The following is a 24,861-nucleotide window of genomic DNA, read 5'->3' on the forward strand; positions in this document are numbered from 1 at the left end:
TCCACCTGCCGAGACTGTTACATAATCAGTGTGGAAACTACCGCCCATTACTGCCATTAAATTCAACAGCGAAACACTGAACTCTTTTAATTTATTAAAACTTCATGAAAATTTCACTTGTGTTTTTGTTTTCCTACAAACAGTGCACGTGTTTTTGTTTTTTGTTTTTTGTGCTTAGAGATATTATAGAGATATTGTAGCTTGTTTTGATTTTTGTATATATATATGTATATATATATGCATATACGGAGGTATATCAAAGGGTATTCATGGACTGTAGGCTGGGAGCATAATCCTATGAGTGCTGTACTGCTGGGGTTTCCCCACATTTTGTTTCACTCTTAATCGAAGGAAAAACAATGAAACATTTGATTTGGCTGTGAAGTTTTTGGGGCTTTAACAGTGAAAATGAATAAGGAAAATACAGATGTGGGTCGTGCCCATTAAGAACTTGCTAACTTTTCTCTACCAATGCAAACAGCTTACTGGACTGAATTATGGAAGTCTGAAAAAACGATGCGTACTGACAGTTTAACAAATGGAGGCCTCAGTAGCATGTGCGATCGTGGCTCAAGAGTTGGGAGTTCGCCTTGTAATCGGAAGGTTGCCGGTTCGAGCCCCGACTTGGACAGTCTCGGTCGTTGTGTCCTTGGGCAAGACACTTCACCTGTTGCCTACTGGTGGTGGTCAGAGGGCCCGGTGGCGCCAGTGTCCGGCAGCCTCGCCTCTGTCAGTGTGCCCCAGGGCGGCTGTGGCCACAATGTAGCTTGCCATCACCAGTGTGTGAATGTGAATGTGTGAATGGGTGGATGACTGGATATGTAAAGCGCTTTGGGGTCCTTAGGGACTAGTAAAGCGCTATATAAATACAGGCCATTTACCATTTACCATGTGGAAGAACACTGCCACAACAGCCTGGCACTTCCTCCTCATGCTGGTCATCACCTTGGTCACACACTGCTGTTGGATGGCATCCCATTCTTCAACCAGCATTTCTCGCAAATGTGGTTGTGTTGGTCGCACAACCTGCATCTCTCTGCATTGAGATAACAAGCCTTATTTTTCAGTGAGGGAGATGCCGCCCCGCCCCATCACACTACCTCCACCAGAAGGTCCACCAGTCAGCACAGTGTTGTCCATGTCCTCTTAAAGCTTTGATCCTACAATCCAATAGTTGTAGGCAGAATCTGGACTCTTCACTGAACATAATGTACCTCCAAGTGTTCAGGTCCCAGTGCACATGTAATGGTGTAGTGTAATCTTCTTGGGACACCCACTTCATGGCCTGTCTCTGACATCCCAGACACCAGCTTGAAGTTGCCTTATGGCACGGGCCCTTTCCAGGTCAGTCAAACGTGGCACTTTTAGAGCAGACAGACACCACCTGACTACTGTAGCAGGGACCTTGCTCACAACTGCTGCTAATCAGGCACCCAATTGTTAGCATCTAGGCTACTGGAAGCTCAAAACAAGAGTCAAGAAGAGTTTTAATATTGTCAGAGAAGATTTGCCACATTTTTCATGGGCACAACTCACATACTGAACTATTCTGCTCGACCCACGAATGCATTTTCTTTACAAATGTGGCATCATTTCAGAGGAAACAGGCTCTCCAACAGTATAAGATTTATTCGCAGAAGCATTGTTGCAACAAAGAAGTAATCGACCAAACCCAGATTTCCTTCATTCATGTGCCAAGTTTAGTTCTTGGCACTTAAAAGAGGTTAAAAAAACAGAACCAAACCCAGTATAATAAAGTAGATACAAAGAGATTCAATCAGACCAATGTAGATACTCTGAGCAGGGTGAGGAACAAACACTTGTAAATTATCTAATAACAAAGAAAAAAATCTACAGTTTGCTTAGTAGTTAATTGAATCTATTGTAACAACGATCAAACCCCAAATTATTCAATATCTAACTCACAAAACTAAGATATATAAAGAACAAAGATAAATGACTCTAGCTATCTGCCCTATGGCGTCACAATACTTGGTTTGTTCCGATCAGCACCTCCTGTATTTAATAGCACCGCATGCTGGAGGAACAGCCCAGAGGCCTCAGCAGCCAAACAGACTTCTAAAAATGAGTCAAACCTATAAAAAATAATGATATGCATACACTACATATAAAACAATTTCAGTAAATGCAAATTAAATGAGTGTGGTGTATGAGATCACAGATTGTGTTTCCTCATTTAGGGTTATGTATATGAGCCATGTGTATCAGGTAACTCAAGGTAGCTCAAGTGTATTGTGTAAAGCGTGGATGCATGGAGGTTACCACCTTCATCACAGCACCTCGTCTTCTTCCCTCTATTTTGTTACACAAATAATGATTTGTTTTTTAGTTATGCGATCTTTCACCTGCCTCTTCACATTTCTCCCACGTTTTTGCAGTTACAAAAATCTAAGCAAATTAGTAATGTGCAATTTAAAAGCTAAAATGTGACATGCATCCATTAGGTTGTCTGTAGTAACATATTAGTCATTTTTTTCCGTTGACCTTTCATGCACTGTGGGTTTGTTTGTTTTTGTTTTTGTTTGTCCTTGGAAACCTTTTTGTTTACCGTTTTGTCTCCGTGTTTAGAACATGAAACAAATTTCATTCAAACGTTGGAAAGTGCTTCTGTGTTTGTTTTGTTTGGTCCTTCTGCTTGTTTGCACCCATATTTTGGTAACGTAGTTTGCTACACATTTCCTCTGTTGGTCTAAGAGTCAAATGAAGGGAAGGAGGCATGTTGTATTAGTGTTTATAGTTACAGAAAGGATTTTGAAATAAAATGCCTTGCTACACACATGCACACCCATATGCTTGGTGTGTGTTTGCAGACTAACCATGTGTTGTTTATGGTTTTGTCATGTCTACACAGTTTAAGAGGATGCTGAACCGCGAGCTGACACAGCTATCGGAAACAAGCCGCTCAGGGAATCAGGTGTCAGAGTACATCGCCAACACCTTCCTCGGTAAGTTAGAACTTTGAAATCTTGTGAATGCAACGACTGAAGAAGGATTTTCAAATTGATACCACAGGTGTATCTACTACGAGGCTGAGGGGAAACACTGCCAGTAAACTAATTTGCTTCTTTGCATCTCCCTTTTTTCTTTTTTGCTCTTCAACATATTTGAATGTTAGGAGGTCTTCTTGTATTTTGTTGGAGTGGATAAAAATGTGGTTTGAGGATGAATAGGGACAAAAAAAGAAGACAGAAAGAAAGGAAGGGAAGGAGAGGATGACTTTCCAAAGGAACAGGGAAAGGGAATTTTACTATATAGAAGAAGGGAGTCATTGTGAGGGAGAAAGGATGTGGGGGGGGGGGGGGGGGGGTTTCTTGTACATGGAAATGAAAAGAGCGTGTTTCTGAAAGAAGGTGAGGACTGTGTTAACAGGACAGATGGAGAAGGTGAGGATTTTTCCTTTTTCTGAAAAAGAAGGAGGCGGGGCTGCAGACAGCATTCCCGGACACATTGTGTGGCGTTGTCACGGCAACAGGGTGCACATTATTCAACGGCGTGCCGTATGAATAGGAGGCTCAGTGTTCAACAGCCCTTCCGGCAGGATGGTCCGGCTGAACGAGGATGGCGCTGTCAGTCGGACGCCGTTTTGATATGAGTGCCTCTTCTTCAAGTCTGGCTGCGTTTGGAAATGAGCACCATGGTTTTGGGTGTGAGGAAGAGAAGGCACTGTGAGAGAGGTGAGAAAGGCCAGACAGCGCCTCGTGTGACGCTGCCACTCAGATCGCTGTGCATCCTTAGGTGCCGTGTGCTCGTATCTGGATTTCGTGCCTCTGTGCTAATGAAACACAATGAATGGAAAATACCGAAGAGGATGTGTGGACGTGAGGTAAAGCTGGCTGTCCGTGATGTCACAATGGTATCATTATTCCCTTGGTTTGTACCCCCCAAAAAATGGATGAGTCGTCTTCAACACAGCCATGTCTGCTGGGGCAGTACCTCTGAGTCAACAAATCATGTTGAGATGATGCTGATACCGTCAAAGGAAACCTTTTGGTGTTTTTGTGTTTTTGCCTCAAGGACTACGCTCTCTAATTTGGGTTGAAAAACAAAATCTTCTGCCTTTGATCTTAATCAAGTGTGCTTTGTCATCAAACTGCTGGGAAACAGATGGTTTTTAACCATCATCGTTACGTTTTTGCTGCTAGTGTTCTTCACCTGCTGCCGTAAAATCTGTTTTCATGGTGTTTTTGTGCAATACTTACATTAATTGTGTTTAGTTGGCCAGATCTCTCAGCAAGCACTGCAAAACCAGCAATGTTGTTGCTCCTTTTAGCCTTGTTTTATTATCTCAGCTACGAACAAATAGATTTCGGGTTTCTGATCAGGTGGTGTGAACTGAGTCTCATTGTCATTATAATGATAATGTGTCATTATACTGCTGATGAAGATGGGTTTACACATGTTTTCCGTATGTTTAAGTTCCTTTGTGCAGGAATTCATGTGTTTAGGAAAATGTCAGGTTGCACAGTGACGGTTTCCTGAATTTTAGCTCTGTGCACCACTACAGTGGGTTTGAAATGAAGAAAATGATGCAACTGACATGCATACTTTAACCATTTAGGATTTGCCACTATTTTTATACAGTCTTTGTAAGTGGAAAACAATATCACAAATATAAATTAATTGCTTAAATTCATGGATATCACCAAAATGTGGATTTCTGCCTTTATGATTATTTACTGCAGGCTTTCTGTTTATTCAGTAGTCTTAGCTTAGTTTAGCTTAGTTTGTAACATACTTTACTTCTACATTGCTTTTACACTGATGAACCCTCAGTATTTTCTCTTGATAACTTGTCTATACAGTAGCCCTGGGAGTGGAGTGTTTTGCATCCTGCTGCACGCTGTGAAAAAGATCTTCTTTACCATGGACAGGATCCTTTGAAAATCCTCTGTAGTCTTTCATGGATGTCCAGGCTTTTCTTTTTTTTTTTCTCAGGTTTTCCATAAACTGTTGGTTGTTGAGGTGGACTTGTATTATCTATGTTAATAGCAGTTGTAGTAACAGCTACTGTTCACAATGTGTCAACTAAAGTCCTAGTAAGTCTATAAAGTACACCTAGTGGATGTGACTGCAGCAACAATTGAAGAATCACAAGTTCCAGCTGCAGTATTGAGAATTTGCGTGAGCTGTTGCAGTCACACTATCATCTAATACTTACAGAGTTAAGTGTTTCTAGTAGTGCAATGATTACTAAAATATTGACAGTATTAGTAGTAATTGTAGCAGTAGCTAAAAGTATGCAGACACATCATCATATACTTCCCACTGTCTAGGGCAGATCTACAATAGTTCTACAGTGATAGGAGGCCACAGCAAAAGCAAAATCATTGTGATTTTGTGCAATAAACTTGGAATGTCATCATCTCTGAAATGGTTGTTGCAAAAACAGGGACCAGGTCTGCAGCCACTTAGAGTCAGTTCCTGTCTTGAAAGTAACTTTGGGCTGTTAAGGCGGAGCATTGTGATCGAATGGCAATAAGATGGAGTCAGCCTCCTATGGGTTTGCTTAAAATGGGTCAAATTAGAAATTACATCCAATATGTAAAATGTTTGTGGCAATATGATTAACTATGACAAACTGGCAAAAAAATTGCAAGTCAGTTGCAAATCCGTCCACCAATAGTGATGTAGTAGCTGCGCAGTAACACTAGCATTCAGCAGCCAAGCTTTTACTAGGAGTACAACCACTTTGCGATCAATTGAGTTCCCAATTCCAAAGAAGCGCATCACAAATGAGGTACGCTCATCGGTGCATGCTTACTCAGACTGATTGCACCGTGTCGGCTGCGTCTGTCTGCATGTTTAAATCCAAACGTACCTTTTTTAAGAACTTTGCCAATCTCTCTGCGAGTGATTGCAGTGAGGAGGTTGTCGTCCTGTTTTTAGGTTCATGAACAGCTGCTAACAGCAGTGTGTCTAAATGACAGTCAGACCCGCATTATGTGGAAACAGGGCTGCTTCATAGAAATGGCTACATTGTGGACAGTTTGGTGAGTCAGTTTAACAGATCTGAGAGAACTTGTGATTTTTTTGCGTTTGTCAGAGTAAAAAGCTTTGCAAAGATAAGAAAACCAGCGTGATTATCTCCCTCTAAATGTAAGGCAGGTAGAACTGAATAATCAAGTGGCTGTGTATTTTAAATTGGTTGAAGACACAAGTGGATGCAGTGAGCACTCTGTCACGGTTTTTCTAACACCTACAGATCTAATGGATCACATCTGGCCATAACATTACGTGTCTGTTCATGTTGCAGAGAAACAACATGACGTGGAAATCCTTTCTCCTCCTCCGAAGGAGAAGGAGAAGAAAAAGAGGCCGATGTCACAGATCAGCGGTGTGAAAAAGGTCACACAAAGCCCGGGTTTGGCGCCTGCCTCCATCCCTCGCTTTGGAGTCAACACACCACACGAGAACCTGCTAGCCAAGGTGGGTTCGCGCATACGCTGCAAAGACAGAAAGACACAAACACACCTACAAATGCGCTGTGTCATTACATGCTCTCTTTTATTTCTGCAGCAATTTGAGGATATCGATCGTTGGGGTATGGATATATTCAAAGTAGCAGAATATTCTGGAAACCGTCCTCTGACAGTGACCATGTACACCATTTTCCAGGTAGAAATCTGTTCGCTCCACCAAAGACCAGAATCGACCCAATTTGTGTCTCATGTTTATCTTGAATGCTCCTCATCAATGTGACAGGAGCGAGACCTTCTGAAAACCTTCGATATCCCAGTTGACACCTTCATCACCTTCATGATGACCTTAGAGGACCACTACCATGCAGACATAGCTTATCACAACAGCATCCACGCAGCTGATGTGGTGCAGTCCACCCACGTCCTCCTCTCCACCCCAGCTTTAGAGGTGAGCAAATAAGGCATTATCTAACCCTACCAGCTCCAGGGCTCTGATCTCTCAGTGGACCGAGCAAAGCTCCACCTACTTTTTCTTCTGAATAAATTAATTTTCTCTTCCTCGTTCACCTCAGGTGGTTTTCACAGACCTGGAGATCATCGCCGCTCTGTTTGCCAGTGCTATCCACGATGTTGACCACCCAGGAGTCACCAACCAGTTCCTCATAAACACCAGTAGGCTTCTGTCTTTCTATTTAAACAGCACACAGCTTGGGGTAAATAAGGACAGTTTAAAAGTTGACTGTTAAGAAACTGTAGCTAAAAGCTTAGGATTAAAGCCGCCTTTCAAAGAGGTATTCCACCAAAATGTCACTAAGGATCAAAAGGTGGCATTTTTGTATCAAATACCAGATATGAACACTATTTTCTAAGTATAGTGAGAAAATAGGGTCAAGAAGATACAGTAGTACATATATCAGATCGGAACGCCATATTCCCCGAGACCTCAGGATGATATATCAAATGGTGGAGGCAGACTGATCTGAGTTAACTCACAGACCCGAAACAAAATGCATACCTCTGTGTCACTATTCCACTTTCTCATACAAATACACGCCACAGGTTTTCTATTGATTTTTATTGATTTCTGTTATTTTTGTTCCTTTAACCCTTTGATGCATGAATTATGACAACCTCAATCAGTATTTTTATTCATCTTTAGACATGAAAAAAAGATTTTTGAACTTCATTTTTTTAAAAACATGTACTGTTCAAAGAGTTTTTTTTTACATGTCCACTTAGGTGGACAACATCAGAATCAGAATCAGAATACTTTATTGATCCCTGGGGGAAATTATTTTTTGTTACAGTGCTCCATTATAAACCAACATAAACCAACATTAAGACAAGACAGACAATACGCTAACTAAGAATAGTACAATATATACATATATATACATACATAAGTCACTCATAAATAAATAGCTGGAAAAGAAACATGTGTAGCTGTAGCAGCAAACAGTGTGTTAAGTGGATGCGTTGTACAGGGAGATAACCACAGGCAGGAAAGATTTCCTGTGTCGTTCAGTGGTGCTTTTCGGTAATCTCAGTCTCTCACTGAACGAGCTCCTGTGACTGACCAACATGTCATGGAGTGGGTGGGAGGTGTTATCCAACATTGTCTTTATCTTGGACAGCATCCGCCTCTCCGACACCACCTTGAGGGAGTCCAGCTCCATCCCCACAACATTACTGGGCTTACAGATTAGTTTATTAAGTCTGTTGGCATCTGCGATCCTCAGCCTGCTCCCCCAGCATGCAACAGCATAGAGGATCGCACTGGCCACAACAGACTCATAGAAAATCCCGAGCATTTTCTGGCAGATGTTGAAGGACCTCAGTCGCCTCAAAAAATAGAGACGACTCTGGCCCTTCATAAGTCATACGTTTTGACTTATGAATTTGGTATGGAGTGACACATCAGTGTCTACTGTAGTGGTTTATGTGCAAGTGTACCATCAACACTGACACAAATACAAGAACACAGCCTTTGACTAGCTGTCCACTGTAGTGACCACTATGCATTAAAGGGTTATTTCCTTTATTTTAATATGTCTATTTTAATCTATATGGATCTCTGTAATCTGCACATTTATTTTAGCAGCTTTGTTCAGTCGTTATCATTAATAATAGTTTAGATGCAGCTCAGAAATGTAAAAACAAGAGTCTGAATTGACGATGTAAATACATTAAAGTTGAAAATTAGCTAAAAAAAAAAGAAAAAAAGACGTACAGATTAAAATCAATAATAATTACAGCCAAAATATTTTAACATGTTTCCTTAACTTTTCCAGTCTTTAAAATACATAGTAATACTTAGAAATGATGCCAGGTCAGGTTCTTTATTATATTTGCACACTGTGGCACATGATTTAATTCCCAGTGGGTTGCTGTGAGCTCCGATTTACATCAAGCTAAATAAAGTAGAATTATCTTCAAGGTGTTCTGTTTTTTGTTTTTATGGATTTCTACCTCCGTTTCTCCAGGTTCAGAGCTGGCGCTGATGTATAATGACGCGTCAGTTTTGGAAAACCACCATCTCGCTGTGGGCTTCAAACTGCTGCAGGAGGAAAACTGTGACATCTTCCAGAACCTCAGCAAGAAACAGAGAGACTCTCTCCGCAAGATGGTGATTGACATGGTGAGAGCGCTGCCCTTTTTATGCGATTTATATTATAACATTAGTTATACTGTCCCTTTGAAATGTGATCGTTTCAGTTCAGTTTTTTGTTTGTCTTGTGAATGCTTGCTGACACACTGAAAAGTCTTGTTGGTAATATATTTTTCCTGAGAACAAAATTGCAGCTTCCTTTTTTTCGCATCTACAACTGGACGGAACAAAGAAAACCAGAAGGTTGTGAGCTGAACTCAGAAACATAATTTTTGCTGTCGCACATCACATTGACATAATGCAATCCGTAGCCGCTCACCCTAACCCCCACAAACATAGTAACATTCAAATTTCTGGTCCCCACAAAGATATGTAAACATGGTACACACACACACACACACACACAGAGATCAGGTGTTGCTCAGGACTGCTGCAGTGAATCTGATAGATGATAAAACAGCCTGTGTGCATTTGCTTTGTCAGCATTACATTTTGTAACCCAGGCACTGTAAGACAACACTTCACTTCCTGCATCTATCCTTCCTTTTCCTTGTAATCACAAGGAAGTCATCTTTAGGTTGAGCATGAGACCTTTACAATTGTAATGCATTGTGTGTATTTGTGTGGTTGCTGTCCTCTGTAGGTGCTGGCCACAGATATGTCCAAACACATGAACTTTTTGGCAGACATGAAGACAATGGTGGAGACCAAGAAAGTCACAAGTTTGGGAGTCCTTCTACTAGACAATTACTCTGACCGTATCCAGGTTAGAGCAACTCCTGCTGGCATAACACTTTAATAGTATATGTTTAAAAATAATTATTATACGTTGTATTTTTTCAATTATATACATGTGCAAACCATTTGTCCATTCAGTGCAATGAGCAGAAGAGAGTTGTTTCTGTACATTTCACCATTAGGTCTTTAATAAAAAGGATTTTGGTACTAAAATTGCTCAATGTGACAGATGAAAACTATGCAGTGGCTCGAAGACACTGGTGTCAGCGTGTTTCCATTTTGACCTGTGCACAGCTGTACAGCGTGCACTTAAACCAGGCAGTCTGTGTGAAGGTGCTGCCATCTACTGGACAGATTAGTCATAACATCTGTACAGTTTTGCTGAGTATTGAGGTTCTGATGGAAGTAAAAGGTTTTGATCATAGTAATAAAGAATAAAGTTGGGTATTTAACCTCTCAGTACAATGAAAATCTGTATTGTTTTGTTCTGTGTTCATCTTGTTTCTAAGTAATAAATTGTGTAATTTCTTTAAAAAAAAAAAAAAGAGGTAATAAATACCCCACCTCCTTGACAGCACTTACAAAATGCAGTTTGTTTGAATAAACAGTAGTTTTTACTGTCAGCAGTGACTGCTGCTCTGAATGGACAGATTTAACACCCCAAAAAAAAAAAATGACAGTAACATTAACTAACTTTCTTAGCTTTATGAGTGACTGTTGCCAAAGCTCAAAATGTTTTTCAAACTGAATTTTTTTCTGGATTATTTTTACAGTTGAGATTGCATTGCATCTCTAACATTGCCCAGCATGACACGCCACATCTGACTGCGTTTTTCTCTTCCAGGTTCTGCAGAACATGGTCCATTGTGCAGATTTGAGCAATCCAACCAAACCGCTGGAGCTTTACCGCCAGTGGACGGACCGCATCATGAAGGAGCGTTTCACCCAGGGAGACAGGGAGCGGGATAGAGGCATGGAGATCAGCCCCATGTGTGACAAACACAACGCCTCCATAGAAAAGAGTCAGGTGCTGACAGATGGCAAAGTTAACAGATGTTTTAGTCTCATAATAACCTGTCTACATAATGCTTCCATACATAATTGCAATACAATAAGCAATGAGCTAATATATACGCCTTCATAGGTTGAATCTAAAAGTACAGTGCTGTGCATATCTTTAGCCACCCCTCATTTCCTTGTGTTATGTTTCCAAGGAGGCAAACTTTATTATAATACTTTTAAAGTGCTCTTGAGCAAAAGTTCTCCAGGATTTCTGAAAGTCTTTCAAAATTTTTCTTTAGACATTTGGATGCTTTTTCACTCACTTTCAGTTCAGGCCCTGAACCTGACCTTTTCAAATGGATGTGCTGTGCAATGCATCTGGCTCTAGAGCTGATGCAGTGGAAGAGTGGCTGTCAAGAAGCCATTCTTAAGGAAGGGAAACACAGAGAACAGCTGAGGTATGCCAAACTACATAAGAACAGGACTGAAAATGAGAGAAAGTGCCACAGTGAATATCTGTAAAACACAATGGAGGCTCTTGTCAGCATTGATGGAATTATGACCACAGAAAAGTAAAGTTAGATTTTGATCCATCATGCAGCACCATCTGGAAAGTGTCTAAATGGCACCGGTTTTCTTTTTGAGCATGACAAAGATCCCAAACACACTGCCAATGCAGTAAAAGCACACCTGGATAAAAAAAACACATAATCGAACACTATCAGTCATGGATTAGCCTCCAACATTACTGAAACAGCAAGCAATCCTCACTGATTGTTCAGCTGTTTCTGCCTCATATACTTCATTTCTATGTATATTTATATTTCTATAAATTGCTGCACATATTTCCCATTTTTCTGGGAAAAATATTTAAAAAATGAGGAGTGGCTCAAGACTTTTGCACAGTTTGTTATTTTTCCTACGTGTCCTGAAACCACCTCTCCAGTATTTACTCTGCAAATGTGATCCTGTTTGTCCTTTATGTATCGTACTCCTGTCACGTTTGCTGTTGTAATATTGTTAACATTACTATCATAACCAGGTGAGCTTCATTGACTTCATTGTGCACCCGCTGTGGGAGACCTGGGCCGACTTAGTGCACCCCGACGCTCAGGACATCCTGGACACACTGGAGGACAACAGGGAGTGGTACCAGAGCATGATCCCCCGCAGCCCCTCGCCTTCCACCCCAGAAGAGCACCAGGCTGAGGTGGGACCAGCAGCTTTGGGAGCAGGCGCACCCATTCCTTCTGGAGGAGGAGGAGGGGACAAGTTCCAGTTTGAATTAACTCTGGAGGAAGAGGAGGAAGAAGAGGAGGAGGCAGATTCTGACCTTGAGAGCCCCATAGAGAATGAGTCTCAGTCTGCTGCGGAGAGGCACCGAGACTCCTCCTCCCCATCTCTTTCCCCAGACCCCCGCAGCAGCAGCAGCAGCGGCAGGTACCGTCCCCCTTCGCCTCACCCATCTCGGACCTTGAACCTGGCTGCCATGTCGGTGCGGAGCCCCAGCCCTCAAAGAGCGCCAGTCTCCCCAGGGCGGGAAGGTGCTGACACGGACAGAGAACTGAGCCAGGAGGGCGACGGAGTGGCCTGCCTGCGTTTGGGCACATAATGACCAGCACAACCTGCCCTGCCTGAGAGACACGGGTGCTGGATGTATGTCGATGGAGGCAGGGCAAGCCTTTACCAATAATGTCTGTAAAATCACCACAGTCCCTTTACACTGGAGACACCCACTCTGGAGAACAGAGGAATGTTCCCCCTCTGTTTTAGGTTTCGTTTTTCAGCAGGGAGAATAGTTTTTGCCTATCTTTGGGTGCCTGATAGGCCATCCTGGTTTGTTATAGCTTCAGTTTGGAGAGTCCCAGACAGAAACAAAGAAAACGAAACTGCTGCGTTTATTCTGGGAAGAAGAACGAAGCTGAGGCCTGTTCTCTAACAAGAGGTAACAAGGTAAAGGAAATGTCTTCCTTCAAAATAACTGTGACATTTGAACGCGAGCAGCGAATGAGGACCGCAGTGGTGTGACAGGGTCTTGGAAATTATTTTGCACCATAATTTCAGTTTAAGGTATAAAATTATTGAGTCCTCGTTGGATTAAGTGAGTCTGATTTCTTTAAGAATGATGTGAGAGATGAATCATTTTACCAAATACGGGATGTAAATGAGAAAAATCGGTGGACCTTAACCTCAGGGTATGAAGAGAAACATAAATCTAATGTAGCACAGATGTACTGGGTACCCCCTAACCTGACCACCACCCCAAACAGTCTTTCCAGTTTGATTTACCTCCAAGCTGGACAAATGAGACTTTAACCCATGGTGTGTCTCTGCATTTAATCAAAACCCTTTAATATACAATTTGGCAACTTACATACTTAAACCAGCTTGTAGCACCACAGAAACTGAACACTGAAGAAGACTTTACCCCAGTCTCACCTGTTGATACTATAAGACACCACCTGTATAATTAGTTTAAGCTTTATTTTATTTTGTACCTGTAGTGACTTTTAATGATGTCATTGTTCTGTTTTGATTTTCAACCTGTTCCTTGTTGTACATTAGCTGATCTCGTCTGTGGTTAAGTGCTTAAAAAGCATTTGTTTTGTTCGGTTTTTTAAATCAGGGTGCCTCCAGTCCGCAGTAGCACTTTACTGTCTCGGCCATTTCAGCTCTTCTGTTCAGTCACAAAAAAAGGGCTTCACCCACTGTAGGCCTGCTGATCACAAAAACACAGTACAAAGCATTTGACTAAAGGTACCAGAAGGCAGGGCGGGAAACTAACCAGCTTTCACAAACTAGCGTCTCAACAAAGGATTTGATGGCGTGCAACAATAATAAAGTTCCTATTCATCTACCGGTCAGATAATATTGGAATTCTAGGACTGCATCTATTTGTTTTGAGACAGTCCAAAGGTGTGCAAACTCCAACAACTGTAGGTGAAATATAAAACTCAGCCTCCCACCTCAGACCCAAACTGAATCCGATTCTGAATATTTGTTCTTATAAAAGAATAATGCTGGCAAAAACCTTCTTTTTTAAATAATCAGCAAACAATGAACCACTGCTATAACAAAGTATTGTGTGGCATCTGTTCTATAGATGTTCCATAGATGCACATGTTCCCTAATTATAATTTAGTCCGTTTTCATTCAATCTTATTTCTACCATCCTGATGAAAATGTGTCCAACAAAGAAACTGTTGATTTTTTAAAGGCTCCCACATGTTTGTTGGGAAACACTATTCATGCAGTCACATTATTTCTGTCTGTACTGCTACAATTAAAATCAGCAGCTCCAGCTACTACTGTTTTGAAGCTCTGTGAACTTCTATGCTCATTCAAATGTTTTGTTTTGTTTTTAAAACCAACATTTGTGTAGTTGTTTTTGTGGTTATATTTTATTAAAGTGCTTATAAGAGATTAGAGAGATTATTGAGGAGATCTGTGCTTATGTCCAGGGAAATTTAAGATTTACTGCTTGTTTCTTGTAAAAGTAACAAGTAATCTACTATATTACTTCTGTAACACGTGTATTCATCATGTCTTTCAGATCAGATAGAATTCCCAAAACTCTGCGAGCATCCTGTTAACTTCCCTCCAAGGAAGCCACTTGGATGTTTGACAAACTATCAGTGTGTGCATTTATAATGGCTGATAGATGGAAATTTAAAAGCTTCAGCCATGCTATAAGTCTAGATGTTGAGGGCACCTGAGCCATCAACCATCTGATCTGAACAGAGCGGGGAAGACAAACCAGCAGCATAGTTCATCACAGGCTTTGACACCTGTTTGATTAAATCATACTTGAGCTCAGAGCACTTTATAAAAGAGGCCCTTGCTGTTGATTTTGTTTTTGTAGGTATTTTAGAAAATGTAAAAAATGCCAGCCTTATCCTTTAATGGTAAAATGTTGTTTCGACACACAAACCTTCAAACCTCAGTCAACAGTAAAACATGTTTACACATCTGAACTAAAGATGCTGCTTCTAAATTGTTTTATTTTCCATAAAAAACCCAACGAGGATCTTTGAATTCTAAAATCCCAGCGGTGTGTTTTCCTACCCTGCCGACAGATACCGATGTAGAGATCAGAGAGAGCTCAGGTGGCAGAAACAAGTCACCTGTAGTTCATCCTAAACAGACTGTGCTCCATCAGCTCTTATTTGGTAGATAGTGCTCGACTGGGATAAATGTGTGCCACAAGTGTTGACAACACACAAACACCTGCCAGCCTACAATGCTGTACATTTTTACACTAGAGATTTTAACCTGATGATTGTATCAAAGTCATTAACTTTATAGTGTTAGTTTTTACAAATGATACATGTTAACAGTATTTAAGGCAAACAATTCAATAGATTTTGTGCAGCTTTGGATCCGTCTGTTCAGTTCTTTCCTAATCAGATAGCTGAGACTCGAGGATGTGTGTATTTTCATGTGTTTCATGACTTTGTCTTTCTGTACCAAGTACACATTCAGCCTAGAACAGTGTTTGTCGCCGTCACTGAGGTAGAAAGACCGGGAAGTAAGCAAGCACTACGCAACATACGATGCACTTCCCAGTCAGGCAGTAGTAGAAAACACTAGTCCAACAGTATTTCATTATTTCAGCTAGTAAGCTTTATTGATCAGCCTTACGTGGTTTATAAACGTTTTGAGCCTTGTGCTAAAGGACCACTGTGATGATTTCGAAATGCTGATCCTCAGACTGTTGTTCCATTCACTTTTCCGTGGAGAAAGAGGAAAGTGGGAAAACTGTTGCCAGACTTACATTTTTTTGAGAACGTTTACAAAGTGTGCAAAAGAAGATTTTTTTCAAAGGCTCCAGATTTAAAGACAGTTTAGAGGTCTAATAAAATAATTGTGAGTAGATATGTCATATTAAAAGTGTCTCCTATTAAACCGTTCACATTGCAATCAGAGCAGTTCAGTTTTTACAGTAATTTTTACTCATTAGCATATTTAGATATCAGTATCCAGCTGACCACAGATGCCTTCGTATGACAAAAGTGTCTGCATTTGGCTAGTTTTATAATTATCTAGAGTGTAACAGGCTGAATGTAAGCCAGTGAACCTCAAAGCCTTTGAGCATCACCCGGAAGAGTAAACATTTTCAAAACACTGCATTTAAACGTCTGGTTTTTTTGTTACATCATCAAAAAACATGTATCGTGTCAAAAGTTGGTTTGTCAGCCATTCGTCAAGATCCTTTGGTTTTGATCCAGTCAAACAGCTTTCTATGAGGAGAAAACCTATTTTAGTTACATTTTTGCATAGTGTAGCAATGTTCACATGGCTACATTATCAAAGAGCACAAACAAAGAGCAAAAACAATGGTTTTACCCCCAAAAGAAGTTTATTATATTTGTACTACATTTAATTAAGGAATAATCGTCCAAAAATGTAAAAATACATTCAAAAATTTGGCTTCTGAGATCAAACTGATTTTTCTCAGATGTGGCACAACAAATAATGTGTTTCCAGTTAGTCATCATTTTCTCTTATTGTAACACAAAAATGAACAAATTAAAAGCTCATATTTTTATCCTGTGTGATAGTTTTAGTAGATATACAGCAACAGTTTTCTGACAGCAGGTGTAATTTGCTCAGCACTGAACAGTCTGAGGAGTTACAGCAGGTTAAACTCAGCACCGTGGCTCTTTGCAGGAAGACGTCAGTGCCATACAGCGCCATCTGTGTCGGTGAGCGGGAGCGTTCCCGCTTCTACACAGAGACAGTGTTGCACTGACACCGCCTCCACCCACGTCCATGCAGTCTTGTTCTTTCAGCCTCTGTGTCGTGCAAACTTCTATAGAGATATTTATTCTTCAGATGTGTCTGTCGATACAAAGTACTGTAACGTAGGATGTCTGATTTTATGTTCTGGAGCCTAAAAATCAAGTATACTTCACAAGTATGTATCCACCTGCCACTCCGATGTTTTTGTCAGAGAAATTAAATCTATTTTTGTTTCGCATTTTAAGCCAAAAGAGTCTCGGGAGTTCAGGGTGTTTTAAGTGGAAAATGCCAATAAATTATATGGAAATTTTTATCCTGTGTTTGGCTGCATTTGTTATTATAAACCATATTTGAATTAAAAGACAACTTAGTTATCTGCTCTGTTACACAAGAAAGTTATAATACTCTATATGCTTACGTTTTCATAGTATTAACGACAACACTGAAACAAACTAAACATTAGTATGGCTAATTTAACGTGTCACATTTGGCTGTTTGCCTGTAGCACTGACATATAACTTTATTTTTCATGTTCAGCAGAAGCTTCTGTCGAGCCGGACCGGAGCTCCAGCACAGGCTGGAGGTTTCACCCCCTGTAGAAGCAGAAACATGCACAAAAAGTCAGACGCTAGAGTTGTGTTTGAATCAAAGCACTTCATTCACAAATACATCTACTCACCTTGTAGAGATGACAAACCAGTTGGAAAAGGGACGACATTGCTTTGTCTTCATTCTCTTCTGTGTATTCCTGTAATAAGGACAGCACTTAGTCCCAGCATTTCCTTCTGTAAACCCCACCAAAGGTATTAAATTCACTTGGAATATTTGATTATCTAAGTTTTCCTTTTTAAACTTTGAACCCAAATTATGAATTTTAAACTTACAACTCTGTCCACAGTAATAATTTCAGCCTTGTCATATCAGTTATGAGTTTAAGCAGCTGATAGGGACTACATGATTTTTATACTTTTAAAAGAAAAAAAATTAAGATCTTTTCACTTCAGCTCTTACAGATTTGGTGTATTCTGAACAACTGTAGAAACTAGAAGTGCAGAAAGATGCACAAGCCTTGTCTGAAAACATGAGTTAGTTCATATTCTCTGCAGCTCAGAATTAATTTCAAATTCTAGCTTTTTAAAATGAGAAGCAGATAGACCTCTCAGTATGTTAAACAAATCTCAGCTTGCGTTTTACCCCATTGAAGGTGATCCAGGGCACATGTGTGTGTGCAGGGTTCAGGGCTCTGGTCATAAGAGCGTTGGCACGCATCAGCTGGTATCCCAGATCTCCTTTGACACACGAGTCAACTCTGGACCAGGGCACAGAGGGAGCATACAGCCGGAGACACTGAGAAAAGAAAAAGAAAAACAGAAAAAGCAGAAGGGCAATGACATAGCGAATGTGATGTCCCCTATCGGTCCGTTCAGAATTTGAGCCGAGCATTTGTGATTGCCATTTCTGCTTTTTGATGTCAGGAGCTGTTACAATCCTCAGTTACAGAGTAGGCCGTCCTTTTCTCCTTTCATTTGTTGTTTTTATTTAATCAGCATCAGAGTAAACATCACACTGTATACAATTAGACTTGAAACCAGGGATTGAGACCATAAACTCATCAAGAAACAAGTTTTCCCGAGGACGTGAATCAGGTTAGCAGGGGGGTTATTTTCTTGATGGCCTGTGCTGGCTCCTCAGGACCATGAGCTCAGCTATCACAGTAACAGTTGTGATCACTGGAAATGAAAACGACCCTTATATCAAATAAACATTTTTTTCTGAAGTTACTCACAGACTGTGCAGCGCTCAGAACATCTGCAGATGACTCCATGCAGTAGATGATGTGAAATGCAAGAGAGTGTTCGGTTAAATGGAGGATGCAGGCCTGAGGAAGAGATCAATCAGTCTAGAAGACCCAGCAGAAAAAAAACAAAACAAAAAACACATGCAAAGTTTAAGCCGTTCAAACCTCGATCATGTTTCCTCTGCATTCAGGCTCTCCGTGCTGACAGGTGAAGGGAGAGTTTGCTGAGCGACGCTCCTACAAGAGAAACAAAGCCTAGGTTTATTCAGGTGAAACATTTGTTTTTGTATGCTGCATGCATCAACAGAGGAAGGACTGATGGACCTTAGCATTCCCATAGGGCACCAGTGTGACAGCCATGATGTCCTGCAGCATTGTCCAGGTAGGGAAAAGCTGCTGAGTGATAAATTCTCTGCAGTCTGGACACAGACTCTCATAGTACAGTGTGACAGATACTCCAGGGACAGCCTGGTTTGGTCTGGTAGCATTAACCTCCATACACTGTTTCTCCACCTACAAAACAGAGTTGATGTCATCCCATTTCAGTAAGAAGACAAATAAAAAGTGTTTTTCATAACTTACATGATTTACATTTACAGAAAACACTTTTCTGAAGCTCATCAAACACGCTCACATACAAGTTCAGTGCTGAAGAACATTTCCATGACATGCACAAGGATTAATTTTTAAAAAGTAACAAATGTGACTTGAACCATTTTGCAAAGTTTAAAACACAATCATTGGAAAACTGAAAAGAATAGCTCTTCGGAGCATTTTCTACATTATTGAAATAAAGAGGAAGGACAGATTAAAATTAATAAAAGACACAAAGCTCAAAATGGTCTAAGGAAGCGACACTGCACATTCATCTCCTCCTCCAGACTCGGTTTTCTCTAAACTGATTAGGTGTTTGCATGATTTGACCTCAAGCTGCTCTGTCAGTCACATGAACAACCTCTGGTGTTGAATTTCTGAGGCATGACTCTTATTAATGTCCAGACCAAGGAAACTTTCAACTCCACAAAAACTGTCCTCTATACGACAGTGATGAATGATACCATTTGGGTGCACAATAGCAATATTAAACTTTCCCTCTTGTTTTCCTGCTAGTCCTTTGCTTTAAAGTGTTTACATTAAGAAGACGCTTTCATACTGAGAGGACCATTTTACATTCTACTGAGTAAAAGCACACGAATAACGTATAAAAATGGAATAAACTTCTTAAATCTCGTTCAGCTGTGCTTACTTGTGCCTAGCCTATACTAAACAAAATTACTAGTAGGAGCATAGATGACCCCCAGTGTGGTCAGACTTACCCTGCACTCTATCGCTATTTCCAGGGACCTACACCACTGGGAGGGAGGGTAGCGACAGGCCGGTTTGGGATGACACATCCCGAAACCGCTCCGTTCAGTATAGACGAGCAAAAGCACAGCCAGGATTCCCGAGAGCTTCATGTTGGCATCTGCAAAGGAATCCACACAAATCTGAGAAAGTAGGACGGAGAATATCGAAGATGCTCCTCACTGGAACCGCCCAATCAGCTGATTGACTACAGGTGTGAATGCTGCCTTCAGTAATCCTCGGACATCACCGTTTCTGGCTCCGGAGTATAAGGGAGTAACAAAATAATGATCTGAAAATGCTGACAGTTTGATAGGATTTAATATATATTAGTATTTACTTTTAAAAAATCCAGCTTTAACTAGTTAGCCACTAAACTAAAATTGAAAAAAGAAACGCAGAGCAAGCGTTGACGTTTTTTTTTTTCTTCTTTTCTTTGCAGAAACAGCTAATGAAAGATGAAAGGCGGCATCTTGCGCCATCTTCGATTTTGATGTTATTAATTGGTAATGTGTAAAATTCTATGAACTGTTTATGGGCAGATCCACTGTTTGCCTTTTTAAATTCTCACCAATTGCACGAACACAATTTTGAAGCTAACCGTTAGCATCTCTGTGGCTATAAACGAGAAAGTCTGCTATTTTTGCTCTTACTGAGATCAAAGGGTGGCTAACGTTTGCGTTGAAGAGTAAGGCACACCACTGAATCTGTACTGCATTGGAACTTACTAAGAAGCTAAAAGGTGAAGAGAGTTCAAGAGCAGATAAGTAAGACGGTTGCTCATTGTCCATCCATCCATCCATCCATCCATCCATCTTCATCCGCTTTGTCCGAGGCCGGGTCGCGGGGGCAGCAGCCTAAGCAGAGAGGCCCAGACCTCCCTCTCCCCAGCCACCTCCTCCAGCTTATCCGGGGGAATACCAAGGCGTTCCCAGGCCAGCCGAGAGATATAATCTCTCCAGCGTGTCCTGGGTCTGCCCCGGGGCCTCCTCCCGGTGGGACATGCCTGGAACACCTCACCCAGGAGGCGCCCAGGGGGCATCCTTGTCAGATGCCCGAACCACCTCAGCTGGCTCCTTTCGATGTGGAGCAGCAGCTGCTCTACTCTGAGCCCCTCCCGGATGGCCGAACTTCTCACCCTATCTCTAAGGGAGAGGCCAGCCACCCTTCGGAGGAAGCTCATTTCTGCCGCTTGTATCCGCGATCTTGTTCTTTCGGTCACTACCCACAGCTCGTGGCCATAGGTGAGGGTAGGGACGTAGATCGACCGGTAAATTGAGAGCTTCGCTTTTACACTCAGCTCCCTCTTCACCACGACGGACCGGTGCAGCGTCCGCATTACTGCAGCTGCAGCCCCAATCCGTCTGTCGATCTCCGGCTCCCTTCTCCCATCACTCGCGAACAAGACCCCGAGATACTTGAACTCCTCCACTTGGGGCAGGAACTCATCCCCGACCCGGAGTGGGCACTCCACCCTTTTCCGGCTGAGAACCATGGCCTCAGATTTGGAGGTGCTGATCCTCATTCCCGCTGCTTCACACTCGGCTGCGAACCGTTCCAGTGCGAGCTGGAGGCCCCCACCCGATGAAGCCAACAGAACCACATCATCTGCAAAAATCAAGAGATGAGATTCTGAGGCCACCAAAGCGAAAGCCCTCCGCCACTTGGCTGCGCCTAGAAATCCTGTCCATAAAAATTATGAACAGAACCGGAGACAAAGGGCAGCCCTGGCTGCTCATTGTCTCTGTCAATAATTGGCGTTCATGGTGTGACTCATTGACACATGATTATGTAATTCACAGGGACCAAAAGCTTTTGTATGCATAATGTCATACGTGCAGTGCCTTGCAAACCCCTTTCACATTTAAAAATCTTAATTCAAATGATAACAGTGTTGAAACTGAATATGGGCTGCTGCTGGATGTTGACACGTACTGTAACATGCTTTTGACGTGCTCTCACTGGATCTGTAGGGGAGACCGGGGATAGTTGTAACATTTTTGACATTTCTGTCTGTAAATTGAAGCTCTTTTAAGGTAGTGGATTCAAAATGTAATTCAAAGTATTTACATGTCTCTGCTATTAAATAGTGCAGCTATTTTCTCTGCAGCACAATTACCCATTGCATGGTATGGTCTCAAACACAAAGAGTGAAATGTTACAATTAACCCCATAGTCTGGGTTAGTTGTAACACATCCTGGGGTAAAATGTAACACAATGAAATAAGGGTACTAACAAAACATTAACATGTAATCTTTGTTTATTCAACACATGAATGCACTTTCATCCATTTATGTAGCTGTGTGTGTGTGTGACAGAATGCAGAAATCTAACTTTGAACATATTCCAACCCCCCAAAAAAGACAAATTATGGAATTTTCTGCAACTGAATATTTCATTAATTTTGGTTGGTCTTCCTTGAGTTTGGCCTCATTGGCTCAGTGGGCATTATAACCTACAACTCTTGCACCAATTTTGAACATAACAATGAAGCTGAAAAAATGTAGTTGTTCACCAGCATCGCAATTCCATTACTTTTTATCATGGCTTACCTTGGTGTGGTTTGCTTCAGAAAGATGAGGAAATCTGTTTCTTGCACCCATCCTGATTTATTTCCACTACCAGTACTTCCTACTGGTCCATCTCTGACACAGTGGTCTGCATAATGTATGTGTGGGAACACAAACAGTGGAGGAATTGTGTTGCCAATGGCATTAACCACATATACAAAAGCGACCAGTGAACCTCTCTCTGTTGATGTCGTTGCCCCAACTTGTTTAACCCTTGTGTGGTGTTCGTATTTTTGTTACTCAGCCAGTGTTCATGGGTCTGGTGGACCCGCTAGAGTTTTGGCTTTCCAAATTAACACTATCAAACAATTTTATGTTAAATTACTCAGATGTTTACTTCATCCCAATTACAAGACATATGAACAGCAAACATGGTTAATTTTTTCCCTTTACCTTTGTTAGATCACATTTATGAATTAATGTGCTTCTCGTTTTTCTTTTATATAAAATGTTATAAATAAATCAGTTATAATCAAGTGGAGTGAGTGGAAAGACACAACACATTTACACGTGAAAAAATAATTAATTGTTTAATTTTTCTTTTGAAAAAAACTGAACACGGGTCTCACAGACCCGAACACCATTCAAGGGTTAATATAAGTTAAAGTAATAGTGTGGTAACATCTGCATTATTGTTACAACTAACCCAGACTGTTGCTGTTACAACTGACCCAGACTCCTATAGCCATGAACTCGCTAACATTACAGCCAACGGCTAAAACATTAGCACTAAAGACCTACACAGAATATATCCCCATAGACATACAAATAACATAATTCAAGTTTGATGAGTTTAACTGCAAAGCAGATAATGCTATTACAAATTGAAATAAAGTAGAAAAATTTACTTTTTGGCATACAAATTACTTTTTTTCATGTTAAATTGTCTGTGTTTGACAAAATGTGCTAATTTTTCACATGTGATAGCAGAACTGAATTGGGCATGCACAGGATGAGTCACATCATTTGAAACTTAGCCCTGATTGGAGAAATTGGAAGTGTTACAACTGACCCACGTTACAACTATCCCCGGTCTCCCCTACTGTTAACAAAAACAAACAACAAAAAATAAACAAATATAATAATAAAGTCCACTTTGACCAGAATATAAATAAGATAAAATGATAAAGTACTCTAGCTTGTATGACAGCAGTCTAATGGCTAATAATCTGTAAGCCGTTACAGATCGGTGACCTAGCCTACATTAGCTGCTGTTTTGTGACGCCATTTAGAGAGATCCAACAAGGTGCTGAAATGATGGCATTAAATAATACTCCAAACAACCCGTGAAGCTATAATCTTTTATTTGGGATCTGAAAGTGCATACATGAACAGTACAGTTCTGAAGTTGGTAAAATTGGGGTTTACATTAAAAAAAAAAAAAAAAAAAAAAAGGAGAAGAAGTTTAATACCACTTTTCTTCTATAACTCCTCAAAGGACGCACAAGCTGATTCTGATTCAAGACAACAAGCTGAATGTTATTGCATAATCAATACAGTAAATAAACAGTTACAATAACAGTATTTTCTCACAGCAGTAGTCGTACAACTAATGCAGCTAAATCCTTTAGATCAGATACAAAAAAAGAACAAGTGTATACAGACACAATGAAAAGATAAAAATGAAAGATACAGAAACATAATTTTAACAAATACGATAATGCATGTGAGCCAGAGACAGAGGCATCGGATCAAATGCACAGCTCATCGTGAGAAAGAAAACAGATATATATTCTATACTAAGTAGTTCCACATCACGTGACCTGCTAGATCTCATCAGGTTACGGCATGAAAGAAAGGGCAACAGCCAAGAGATTGGGTGAATACAAATATCTCACCAGCCTCCTTCCACCTAATCCATCCCCACATTCCACCTCCAACTGACATACTTACTAACCTCCATCATAATACTGTACCTGAACACATGCCACACCATCTTTCTTGCCCTACATAACTAATACCTCAACATAACTGTTTCTGCTGTTACTTTCCCATAAACTAATTACGGTAGACCGATTTTCACTTTCATGCCACAAATCTGTGGTATCTAGCATAAATGCCAACAAACATTTGGAGGTTCCTGAAGGGAAAAAACAAATATTACTGGTACTAAACCTCCTTAATATGATTCGCACATACAAATTCAAGGACTACACAGTTCTAAAGGTCAAACGCTAAATGGCAATCATTTGTTTCTTTTATTTAGTTATAAACCTCAGCAGGCTGGTTAAAGAGCCTATCTTTGATAATTAACATCTGTGTATTTGTAACATATGTGAATATTTGTTAAATTTCTGTAGCCACTGTGTATATTTCTATTCATATACAGCAGCAGATACAACATGGTAATGGTTGTATCATTAGGTAGCAGATCATGATGACACTTCATGATCCCCTGCAGGGATCATTTCACCATCTCTATTTTGTTTTTGTTTGCACAGTGATAAAACATTAAGATACACGAAGAGACAGAAAAAGACCGAATTGTGCAAATGCTAATTAGAAAGAGGCATGACTTTGCTGAAGTACAAATCCTATTAAGTGGTCAGCTCAATGAAGATGCCACCAACTGAAGATAAATATATATATATATATTAAAAATCAGTGCTACTATGCAT

General features: G+C 40.7%; 2 protein-coding genes and 1 long non-coding RNA gene across 8 annotated transcripts in view; 2 read left to right on the forward strand and 1 right to left on the reverse strand.

Moving 5' to 3' along the window:
* LOC113006858 (3',5'-cyclic-AMP phosphodiesterase 4C-like) overlaps positions 1 to 16,841 on the forward strand; it is a 105,006-nt gene extending 88,165 nt beyond the window's left edge. For all 6 annotated transcript variants that reach the window (XM_080290198.1, XM_080290199.1, XM_080290200.1 and 3 more), the window contains 9 exons: positions 2,873 to 2,966; positions 6,275 to 6,447; positions 6,538 to 6,636; positions 6,724 to 6,888; positions 7,013 to 7,112; positions 8,924 to 9,078; positions 9,692 to 9,814; positions 10,631 to 10,813; positions 11,831 to 16,841. In XM_080290198.1, coding sequence (XP_080146324.1) covers positions 2,873 to 2,966; positions 6,275 to 6,447; positions 6,538 to 6,636; positions 6,724 to 6,888; positions 7,013 to 7,112; positions 8,924 to 9,078; positions 9,692 to 9,814; positions 10,631 to 10,813; positions 11,831 to 12,400 — 1,662 coding nt within the window. In that variant the 3' untranslated portion in view covers positions 12,401 to 16,841. The remainder of the gene's footprint in view (positions 1 to 2,872; positions 2,967 to 6,274; positions 6,448 to 6,537; positions 6,637 to 6,723; positions 6,889 to 7,012; positions 7,113 to 8,923; positions 9,079 to 9,691; positions 9,815 to 10,630; positions 10,814 to 11,830) is intronic.
* On the reverse strand, positions 16,302 to 19,896 carry LOC113006859 (gamma-interferon-inducible lysosomal thiol reductase-like). Its single transcript, XM_026143085.2, has 7 exons — positions 19,645 to 19,896; positions 18,653 to 18,841; positions 18,494 to 18,565; positions 18,317 to 18,409; positions 17,725 to 17,877; positions 17,210 to 17,278; positions 16,302 to 17,123 (listed from the first exon to the last, which is right to left on the reverse strand). The coding sequence occupies exons 1-7, from the start codon at positions 19,783 to 19,785 to the stop codon at positions 17,064 to 17,066; spliced, it is 777 nt and encodes a 258-aa protein (XP_025998870.1). The 5' UTR covers positions 19,786 to 19,896; the 3' UTR covers positions 16,302 to 17,063.
* A 1,999-nt stretch (positions 19,897 to 21,895) lies between these two features.
* On the forward strand, positions 21,896 to 24,102 carry LOC145420710 (uncharacterized). The gene is made up of 2 exons (XR_013902031.1): positions 21,896 to 22,448; positions 22,833 to 24,102. It is a non-coding gene; the product is annotated as an uncharacterized LOC145420710 (long non-coding RNA).
* The last annotated feature ends 759 nt before the right edge of the window (positions 24,103 to 24,861 follow it).

Source organism: Astatotilapia calliptera, chromosome 15 (genome assembly GCF_964374335.1).
Source record: "Astatotilapia calliptera chromosome 15, fAstCal68.1, whole genome shotgun sequence".
NCBI classification, from domain to species: Eukaryota; Metazoa; Chordata; class Actinopteri; order Cichliformes; family Cichlidae; genus Astatotilapia; species Astatotilapia calliptera.

Bases quoted from the DNA above. Each gene is read 5' to 3' on its own strand.
- LOC113006859 (XM_026143085.2), bottom strand. From the start codon at position 19,785: ATGAAGCTCTCGGGAATCCTGGCTGTGCTTTTGCTCGTCTATACTGAA. The intron at 18,566-18,652 runs GTCCATCAGTCC...TTTCTCTTGTAG, and splicing joins TGCCCTATGGGAATGCTAAG to GAGCGTCGCTCAGCAAACTC. The intron at 17,279-17,724 runs GTAAAACGCAAG...TCCTTATTACAG, and splicing joins CCTGGATCACCTTCAATGGG to GAATACACAGAAGAGAATGA.